The sequence below is a fragment of the Accipiter gentilis genome, chromosome 8 (assembly GCF_929443795.1).
Source record: "Accipiter gentilis chromosome 8, bAccGen1.1, whole genome shotgun sequence".
Lineage (NCBI taxonomy): Eukaryota > Metazoa > Chordata > Aves > Accipitriformes > Accipitridae > Astur > Astur gentilis.
Genome location: NC_064887.1, coordinates 11,409,826 through 11,420,743, shown reverse-complemented (window position 1 = coordinate 11,420,743; position 10,918 = coordinate 11,409,826). Strand labels below are relative to the sequence as shown.

At 46.8% G+C, this 10,918-nt stretch overlaps 1 protein-coding gene across 2 annotated transcripts; it reads left to right on the top strand.

The window, feature by feature from the left end:
• The first annotated feature begins 3,566 nt into the window (after nucleotides 1-3,566).
• On the top strand, nucleotides 3,567-10,394 carry MMACHC (metabolism of cobalamin associated C). 2 transcript variants are annotated; one of them, XM_049808863.1, is made up of 4 exons: nucleotides 3,567-3,696; nucleotides 6,122-6,316; nucleotides 6,692-6,844; nucleotides 7,381-10,394. In XM_049808863.1, the coding sequence occupies exons 1-4, from the start codon at nucleotides 3,625-3,627 to the stop codon at nucleotides 7,687-7,689; spliced, it is 729 nt and encodes a 242-aa protein (XP_049664820.1). In that variant the 5' UTR covers nucleotides 3,567-3,624; the 3' UTR covers nucleotides 7,690-10,394. The 2 variants fall into 2 exon arrangements, with proteins under 2 accessions (XP_049664820.1, XP_049664819.1); XM_049808862.1 differs by having other exon boundaries at nucleotides 7,378-10,394.
• Nucleotides 10,395-10,918: the final 524 nt, after the last annotated feature.

Here is a 10,918-nt window from a genome sequence, read left to right as displayed (position 1 = left end):
CCTGTTCCATCAGAATACATACAAACACTATCTTTTCCCCCACTTATACATATTTTGAAGATACCTTTCTAACTGCCCTCCATCATTCCACACTGGAACAGGAAGGCTTGTTCTTGCTGTTTCAGCAAGCCTGGGAGGCAGAAAAGGTGACTGCAGAGCACCTTGCACACTGGCGGTCTCGATCAAAGCCTTCTAGTGGTACTACAATATTTAATAAAAATACTTTCTCTGTTCCAGGCAGCAACAGCATTTTCCAGTCTGGCTGAAACCCAGAGTTTATTCACAGTAAACTTTTCGTACATCAGTTTCAACACTCAGTTCTCCTCCACAGATCCCAGTAGCAAAGATTGATCATTCCAACAGCAGGTCTGCCACAGGCCATCAAATCATCCAGTGCCAGATTTTGGATGGAAGAGGTGTGACTATAAAGCAGCCCACCTTGCAGTGTCAACATTGAGTTCTCTTAATTTAATCAGTTGCAGGCATTTCATTCAATAGTTTTTCCTCTTGTTGACCTGTGCAGTAAAGCAACTTGACCTCGCACAGACCAAGAAAAAGGCCATGGCTAAACTATGTTCTGCACCTGATTTTCCATCCCTCTATTGCCAAGCAAAACCTTACCAGAACTATATCCACCCACATCTCTCCCAAGGCAAAGGGTGGATTCAGAGGCTGCAGGCAAGCCCCATGCATGTTCTCCTCCCACAGCTCTCCCAGAGCACAGCATGGAGTCACAGCTTGCCAGCCCTGTGTATTCTTTACTTCTCCTCCAGCACTGCCTGTTCAGCAGTGTTCCCTGGTTTCATTTTCCTGAACAGAGACCCTCAACTATAACGAACATCACAGCGCTTCCCACCGGGGGCTGTTTCTGCTAGTCCACTTGGGCAGCAACAGGTTGTCCTGTGCAGAATCAGAATTCAGACCACATGAGGAGCAGAACACAACACCACTCACTGACTTTATGCTGCAGTTGCTCCAACTCTTTCTTCACACATTCATCATTTTGTCACAGTAGTTTTTCACCGCTTAAAGAAAGTGGGGAAAGTTACATTTTCCTCCAGTACCTCCCCTGCACCAATCCTGAATCTACAAAGGTCTTAGCACTGAGATCTCATTTATTTCTTGTGGACTGTTGGCACTGGGATAGAAAAAAGATGTACAATCTCCATACTGCTCGTGAAGCACTTGCTGTTGCTAGTTATGGCATTCACCTCTCAAATCCTCTGTCCTCCTTGGCAAGGCCTCCAAGCTGTTCTAAGCGCTGTTCTGCAATCACTGAGCATCCTCTGTAACAGCAAACAGGAAAGGCAGGAGGTGTTAAGTTCCCAGCCTAGCTCTTCAGTTGCTGGGACAGAATTGATAAGAATAGGATCAAGGAACACCCAGTAAGATGGTTTCAAGGTTCAGTCCCATACCAATCTTTGACGCATGGAGAGTACAGCAGTAGCCCAAGAATTCCCCTCTGCCACTATGCTGTATGCTCAGCAGACCACGGAAACCCTGTCTTCCTGGACCACTATATTCAGACAGAAAAACAGGCAAGAGGCACATTAAGAATTCAAATATTTGAACTAACCACCCTCAAAGGCAACTTGGCCAGCTGACTAAATATTGTGCATCACAAGGGTTTCAGCAAAAGAATCCATGTGAGGATACCCGACTCTAGACCAGGAAATCACTTCAACTTTGTTTTCCACTGTCCATTTTCTCTCCTGGGAAGCAAAGGTGCTTCTCAAGTTTTTAGATCACTAAAGAAAAGGCAAAGGAAGAAATGAAAGATTCAAAAAGCCCTTTCTGCCTTGTATCCAACACTTTGTCCGTGCTCACTTGTTTAGCACAGAGATGGAGCTACATTGTGCCAGGCTACACTCACAGCCTGTTGTTTCTTCAACAGGACTTCAGCAACCTAGACAAGAAGTGATCTGTATAAGAGGTTCCTGTAACGATCAGTGCTTCAGTTCCAATGCCTTTACCTTCACTACCTTCTAGCTTATTGATCTGCTCCTGCTGGAGCTCTTTCCCCTGCTTTAGTCAATTCAGAGACTGAGCGAGCGATTCAATGATCTGAGCGGATGGGCAAAAACAGATTTTGTATGAGAATAACTCAGTCCAGGAAAGAACATAGTTAGTAGGCTGGTTTGACTTCAGAAGCTAGAAATGCAAGGAGACCTGGCGAGAACAAACCTTAATTCTAAGCAAGACTGATAGGACCCTTCCGCCCTCCTCCTACAGAGGGCATGGCTACAGTAAGAAACAACTCTCACGGTTCTAGAAGATATATGGGAACTCCACAAAGAAAGAATTTTGCGTATCTGAAGTAGTTGTCCCCAGAACTTGCAGATCTGATGTCCTGACACTTTGCAAAACTCAGGACTGATGGCTGGAGAATGTTGCACAAGAACTATAAAAATTATGTTAAGCTGCTATAAAGATTAGGGTAAGGAGATCCAAATCTGAGGCTTGGTCTCCAATGTGGCAAATGTGTTGGCAGGGAATAGGGAAGCTGCAAAGAACGCATACTTTCAGATGGGGAAGGATAAAGGATTATCAGCACAGAGGCCTCGCGAACTATTTTAGTGAGCAACGTCCACCCACACAGGAAGGTGGGGCTTTCGGTGTGTGATGAAAGAAAGATACGCGCAATACAGAGTGGTATAGCACAGACGGGCACACCGTGCAACTATGCCAGGAAAACCTGCTCTTAACAGAGAGGTGATCTCACCAGAGCCCTCAAATCCCCTCGGTTTGGGATGGCCGCTATCTCCGCTGTTGCCTCGCCGCAGGGTGGGAGACACACACAGGTACGACACGGCTGCTGGGTGCCAGGCGGGCACTCCGCCGTCGCAGCGTTCTCAGGGCCTAGTCTGCCAAGCTGCAAACCCACCGCAGATCAAGAGCAACAGACGTCAGCCGGGGCTGTGAAGGAAGGAGCCCACCCGGGCCTGCCGCACCGCTAAAGTTGCCTCGGCCGGCAGCTTGGGAACCGGCCGGGGCGCGCGTCGAGGTACCGAAAGTCTCCCCTTTCCCACTCCAACCACACAGCCACACGCAGCCGATAGAAGCGGCAGGCCTCTGCCGAGATTATCAGCCCAAGCACCGCTCCACCACGGGAGCAGTGCGCCGCACGGGGACAGCAGGAGTTCACCGGCAGCTACCGGCCGACAACCAGCGGAGCAACCACCGCTCCGCAACACCCTGTCGGCAGGACCGCCGCCGCTCCGACGCCTTGCCCTTGCAGCCCGCCCTCCCGGAGCCTCCCCCGCCGACCCCGGGACGGGCGAAGGTAACGCGGACTCCCTCGGGGCGACCGGCCCCACCGCCGGCCGGGAGCCGAGGGCCGCCCCTCACGCCTCACAGGCCCCGGGCGGCACCGCCCCCTTGCCCCGCTCGCGGAGCCCGCTGGGACATGGAGTCCCGGCCGGGCGGGCTGGCGCGGAGCGCGGGGAGGCGCGCACTACAAATCCCAGGGTGCCTTGCGCGGCGGGCCGTCTCCTCGGAGACGCGGCGATGTGGTTGGGGGGGGGGGGGGAGGGTGTCCAGCCGTGCCTCCTCCCATGGCGCCCCGCGCGCGGCCCGGGGGCTGTCAAGACTACCCTTCCCGTGGTGCCCCGCGCGGCGGGCGGCATGGAGGGGCGCGTGGCGGAGCGGCTCCGCGGCGCCCTGGGCCCCTTGGGCTTCGAGGTGCACGCCTTCAAGGTACTGGCGTCACGCGCCGTGACGTCTCCCGCGGTGACGTCAGGCGGAGTGACGTCACTGTGCCCCGAGGTGGGAGGGAACGCGGGACGGTGGCGGTGCCCGGAACCGGCGGTCACCCCTGCGGCGGCGGAGGGGAGCGGTGCCGGCCCGAGTGCTCCCGGGGAGTGGCCGGCCCTTTGCTTCCCCCGGCTGGGTCGGGTCGGGTCGGGTCGGGTCGGGGGGAGGCGGCACGGCCGCCCGGTTCCCGCCTCCCGCCTGCGCAGACAGGACGAGCCCCCGTGCTCCGCTCGCGGCCGACGGCAGGCGGCACTGCCTCCCCGGCCGCCGGCGGCTGCCTGCAGTTGCTCCGTGCTCCGCTCCGCCTCGCCCCGCCGGCCCAGCTCAGGGATGAAGCCACCCGGCTGCGAACGGCTGCGGGGCCGGAGACGACCCCCCCCCCCACCACCTCCCCTCTCCCGCGGGGCGGCAGGCACCCCTGCGGCGGGGGCGGCGAACGGGGCGGCCGTTGCCTCGGGGGAGTGGGGAGCTCCCCTCTGCTCGCCGGGGCCCGGGCGCGGCAGTTCGGGGGCTTGGCAGCGCTCCTGAGGAGCCGTCTTGCGCGGCTGCTAGCGCGGGTGGGTGAGCAAGCGTGAGAGGTCCGGTCAGCCCGGCCGGTAGAGCAGGTGAAGGTTATCGCCGTGCCGTGGCACCGGCGGAGCACCAGCCCGGCGAGTGGGTTGCTGGGGTCCTTTATGTCGGTCCCAGTCCGGCAAGGGTCAGGAGAGTTACATAAAGGCACCTCTGGACGCGCAGGGAGCAAAGTCCTCTAAGCGAGCTTACGTTTTAATCTAAATGTAGAGACGCCTGTATATATTAAAGTGCAGACTACCTCCTCCGTTTGTAAATGGCCTGCTGGCACCCTGCTCGTTCGGCCCACGCGAGGGGGTCTCTTCCTCGCAGGTGAGGCAGCCTCTTCCACTGTCCCGTCTTGAACTGTATGCACTCGGTTTCCACCAAAACTTGGAGGTTCCTTCTTTGCCCACCCCAGGGACAATCTGCAGTAAATCCATTTGCAACATGAAATACAAATCCACAAGCAAATACAAATCAATCTCCAATAAGTATGACCTTCCCTTCCTTGGGGAGCGTTGTATTTGTCACCTGAAATACGTGTATTTCCTGCTGTGTTCTTGATCCGACAGAAAGTGAAAGGGAACGAGGTGCTGAGAGAAGTGAAACCTCCAGAATTTGGAGAATTTAATGCTGCTTTACCAAAACACAGCAGCAGAATTAGGGGCAGGACCCAGATCAAAAATACTGTAGCTACCAGAAGGAAACCTTATAGCGCTGTATCTCTTTCTAGATTCAGTTCTTGCACAGCTAGCCCTGGTGCACTGACTGATGAATACTGGGAAACTGGCAAACCTTAGATTCACCCCTCTGTAATCTCCTGTAACATCTTGATTCAGCATCTTAAACAAGAGCCACAAAACTGATTAAACTTTGGGGTTGATAAAAGAATGTATCTTTATAGTAAACTTAGTTTTCATTCTGTGTTTCCATGTGGGCAGGTCTGGCTGCAGTCACTTTCAGATTCATTTCACTGGTATTAGAAGTGACCGGTATTTTGCATTTTTGGACTAAATATTAGAGTTACATTACTTGACATCTCTCTGAATGTTAGACCTGGTCTTTGTAGCATCCGGGGAGAGTGGGAGTTGTCATAACCTATAAAAAGACTGTTGTTACTGTGCAATACATTAGTAGTGGAGTGCAGGGGTTTTCGGCCATTACCTCCTCCTGCTTGGCAGTTGCTGGTCTGAGCCCTGTCCCCCTGGTCACGTCTTCCTGCTGTCCTGGCTTGATCCCTCATTTCTGGACTGTGTTTTAGCATATCCACCCCTGGAAACAAATGTCAAAATGTGGCTGTGTCACAATCCACACGCTACAGCTGACGGTTCTGGGGGATTTTAGCACTGCTAGGAGCTTCACATCCTTCGTTTCCGCACGTAAGTTTCCTGCTGAAGAAATGAACAATGCAACTTGTCACATGAGCAACACAGAAGTACCAGTTTCTTTCTGGATAAAGATGAGGAAGAAAAATAATGTAAAAGCTTTATCTAAATGTAAACATCTGATTTGCATTGGCGAGACTGGTTGCTCATACTTCCCTCTACAGTTTCTGAGCAGAGCTGGATAAAGGGCAGTCTGGAGCTGAATGCAGTGGATGATTCTTATCTCTTGCATACAGCTCACAGTACAGCTCCCAGAAACTGTAAATCACAGTATGCAAAACAACTTGGTGTGAACAGAAGGCACTAGGCAGGCTGCCTGAGTTGCAAATGAAGGTGGCTACACTTCTTCCCACTTTTTTAAATTCCTGCATGCCCACTAGCTAAAGAGTGGTGTCCCTGTTCTAATGGAGATTTGTTTTTCTTTGCCAAAGGTTGGATGGTACAATGCTATTCTCCAGCCAGGCTTTCATCTCCCCTACCCAGATGACACACTGGCCTTCGTGGTCCTCAGCACACCTTCAATGTTTGACAAAGCCCTTAAACCTTTTGTGAACAAAGAACGGTTGAAAATAATCAGGGATCCTGTGGATCAGTGTGTTTCTCATCATTTATCACATGTGAAGGAGGTAAGAACCTGAAATACCAATTCCTTTTACTACTGTGGCATATAACCAGGTGGACTGAGAAGTAGACAAAGCCTTCCAGGTCCCTGCCTTTGCTCTTTAGAAGGGTAAAGCATTATTCATGATGGCAAGAACATCAACAGGCTGTTGACCTGCTTTACTTGCATATTCTGTCTCTTTGCCATTACAACCTGCAGCTGTGTAGAGTGCTTTACAGTCATAGTTTGAAAACCCAAGGCCACAAGCGTGCTGATGGATTTCAGTAGCAGAATGTGGAAATCTGCAGACTTCACGTGTGCCTATCTGCTAGCATCCAGCACTTCTGTAGCAGCAAATCTTTTTCCGTGAACCTGGGCTGATGTTTTTTAATTTTCCCAGAAATTTCCTGACCAAAAGGTGGATGTCATCTTTGATTACGAGATTCTGCCAAGCCGAAAGCCCAAGTTCTTGGCGCAGACAGCTGCCCATGTTGCTGGAGCTGCATATTACTACCAAAGGAAGGATGTGAAACTTGATCCTTGGGAGAAAAAGGTGAGGCAAAAACACAGTCTGGGAAGAACCACTAAACTGCAATCAGTGAATCCTACAACTATTGTTTACTCACTAGTTCTTCCTATAGGAGAATACAAAGTCCACATCACATATAGATGCATAAAGTGTTTCGGACAGGAATCGGAAGCTTCCAAGATTCTTCAGGGTGGTAGAGATGCATACATGGAGAAGAATATTTTGATCTATTAAACCTACTTAGACAGGAGAATAAACCTCAGTGTAAAAGAAGACCTGTTGCTTGGAGCATTATAAATTTAAAAAAAAATTGCACTGTGGTTAATTTCTGTGTTAGATTTTCAAAAAAGGACCTCTCCTCACATTACAGGGTGGTGTGTGTGGGCACAGGAAAATGGGAATGAAATGCAGTGCTTTGAGCTTTCCTTTGTTCTCTGTTTAGCACTCCAACAGAGGGCTAGGAGTATGAGAAGTTGCATTGAAGCTTGATGCGTTGAACTCTAACCGTTAATAGAGACAAAGTGAGACATCCTAGATCCTTCTTCTTTTTCTTCCAGAAGATCTATGGCGTATGTATCCATCCCAAGTACGGTGGCTGGTTTGCTATCCGGGGTCTCCTCCTGTTCCCAGATATTCAGGTGCCGTTCCTGGAACAGTCTGCCCCGGTTGACTGTGTGAGCACAGAGGAGAAAAGAATTGAGTTGCTGGAGCTATTCAATTTCCACTGGCAGGATGGCCGCTACAGGGACATAATTGAAGTGAAGGAAAGGTATTCCGAGGAACAAAAAGCCTACTTTGCCACTCCTCCAGCGGAGAGATTCCGACTGTTAGGGCTGACACAAGAAGCCCAGAGAGGCACATTTCACTGAGTAACATCACTCCATGAAGGGGCAGAGGGCAAGCAAAAGCAAAGTGTAACTCATCAGCATCTTCTTTTCCACGGTGCTGAGGAGGACGGCATGCTGATACAGACGTGGCAAATCCAATCAGCGTGTGCAGCATCTCAATCCAAACATCAGCTTCTCAGAGTAAGAGGGAGCACTGCATCATAGCACTCGTGTCTGGAGGAAGGTGGGAGCAGTCTGTTCTGTGCTGTTGCTGATTTGGTGTGTCTTTTGGGGAGTCAGGTAAGATGCTGATTAGCCTTTGGTTGAGAAAAGTTCAAGCACCCTGGCCACTGGAAAACCTGTGCTGCTTACTACAGAAGTTGGTTTTGTTCTGAAGAGTTTTCTTTCCAAGTGTTTTGGTTTTATTCTGTGTAAGAGTAAAAAAAGTTACTTTTCAGTCATTGTACTCTGAATTTTTTATTTTTTTTGTCTGAACTCAGGGAAGATACTTTTTTACATGTGTCCAGCAATTTATTACCCTCTGTCATAACTCTTCCTAGGGATTAAGTGTTCAGTCTTTTTAGTCTTGCCTTCCTCAGAAAGAAAGTTTGCCCTGTATTCCTTCACTTGTAGTGAAGCTGGCTTAATTTAATTAAGAAATCTTAATGTCTCCTTTCCTTAACATCCAAAAGAAAATTCTCCAGAGATTGTTTCAGAGAGTAATGTGGTCCTGTACGTGGAGCAGGAGTGAGGAAAACTGAGCCAACAGCAGCCACGTCCTTCAGGGTAGTTACAAAAGGGAAAGGGACAGTACAAAGGTCACAGCTCGAGTCTCCTGTTTCCTCTTCACCCAGGATCAGCCTCTCAGCACAAGGTGATGTCTTTACGTCAATTTTAAGCATTTATTCATTGTATAGAGCAGCCAACTAAAATCTTTGAAAAGATACTGAATGAAGTCTATGTGAGTGGAGTTTTTACTCATGTTAAGATAACTGACTGAAAAAGACAGTTCTTATGACCTTTTCCTAAGGTAGATGAGGTTTGCATTTAAAGTATTTTTCAGTGCTGTGCCAGCACACGCCACACACACCACAGTTTTACTACCGTACTTTCCTGTTGTACTTTCTACATGGGGGAGATCGTAAACCTGCATGCATATAAAAACCATTGCATGAAGCATTGTCGCACGGACAGGCAAACCAGCAGAGAAAAAAGAAGAGAGAAAATATTCATGACGTTCATGTTACTTATATTGCTCGATAAAACATCTTCAGACAGAAACATAACATTTTGTTTAAGATGACTTTGCCCCATTAGATTTGTTCAGAGGTTACAATGGCACTGGGAATCAGGAATTAATTTCTGTTCAAGCACTTTGAGGCTCAAGCCTCATTGAAATAATATAATAAATTAAAATAATATTTTGTGAGAGTTTTGTTACTTGACTGCAGTGCAATGCTGGAAGTCGCTAAGCACTTTTTGCCCTTCCATATTATCAACATGATGATGCAAAAATACTTACTTTGCAGAACTGAGCCCTTTTTATTTTATGTTGTGATTCTTCATACCTTTTGGAGACTCAAAACACTAAGGTTGCCCTCACACTAAGTCACTGCTTGATAGTTTTTCATAGTCTATATACTAATTAAGCATATTCAAAACTCAGCATAACGAGTTTGTTTTCCTGTAAATGGAGTAGCAAGCATGTGATCGCTGGGTTTGTTCAGTGTATCTGCTGTTACAAAAAAGTCTTTGTTTCTTTCCATGCTTTGTTCACCACATCTGACTAAGGCAGACACCTGACTGTGTGATAGTGGTATTGTAATTTTTAATTTAAGCAAAATAATGAAATCTGTTTAAAATCTGTTCTTTTGTTATAGAATTACTTCTGGTTGAAATGTTGGTTGACCTTCCAGAACTTTCCAGCTGAACTGTAATTTAACACGGACTTGAGTTAATGGTTCATATTAGTAGTATATACAAAATACTGATTCTCTTAGAAGGGTAAATACAGAAGGAATCAGATTTATCTTATTATATTACTATTTAAAGTAAAATATTATGCTATTTGGGGGTTGGTTTCTTACAAATATTTAATATTTTGTCTTAGTTAATTTATTAAATAGATAATCATAGCCATTTCATTTCAATTTTTGTAATTTATTTCTCTTCACATGGTATTTTGGTTAATAAAATATACAAAGTTGTAAGTAACCCTCAGTACTGAGTGTTTTGATTTAAACAATGCAATGATTAACCTGTGGAGAGCTAAAGATGTTAAAGTGAGGATTGATCACTGTGTTTTTAACATAGTGAAAATAGCGAGCTACCTAAGACACACAAAATCCAGTATCTGAAAACAAAAGAAAAAAGTTTGTTATTTTAGTAGAAGTTAGTAAGCTATTATGGCAGGCTCATCTGGGATATTAAAAAAAATCAGCTATACAGCACATTATGAATAAGTCTATAATGTTTCTCTTTCCCAGGTCATTTCAGCAAGATCATTTAACAGCAAGCACATCGCTTTCATTTTTTTCCCCTCTGTTCTTGCAGTAACAGAATTTCAAGGTGCCCAGTGATACATAACTGGTAATTGAGGGATTTTCCCTCAGTAACTTAATACCTGCAAGTACTGGAATTCTTTTTTGTTAAAACATATTAGTGAATACTGAGTCAGAGTAAGGGCAAATCTGTGTTGTTTGTGCTTCTGGCAGTACAGTTATGTCAGGCAAAACAGAGTACAAATATTTAATAACGTATTCATTCCTACTACAGTAATTTTGGAGTGAATTGGATTGGTTCTTACTGGCTTTCTCTTAGCCAGGTCACTGAGATCCACAGCTGCAGCTAGCAATTTTCTTACCTTGCTGGTTGGAGTATAAAGGTCTTTGCCTTATGAAATTGAAGTTTGAGAACCTGTTTGGCTTATCTCTTGGGACAAGACTAGACATGCTGAGGAATGGATTATTCTTGGATCCTGAGGCATTGTGAAGACATTCTTATTTTCGGCACTTGCAAATGTCAAACAAGTAATTGCAAATACTTGGATAGATTTACTAGTTCAAGTATCTTATTTTACATTTTCAGTCAATTAAGTTTTTCTCTAAATTCTAATTTTAAAGCATTTATTAAAGGTTCTTTTTTCCTCAGTATAACCAGAAGGATAAGTATTCAAGAGCTGAACAGTAAAAAAAAAAAATAAATTATAAGCTACTTGAATTTTAATTCAGTTTTAGCAACAAGATATTTGGTCTATTTCAAGCTAATAAAA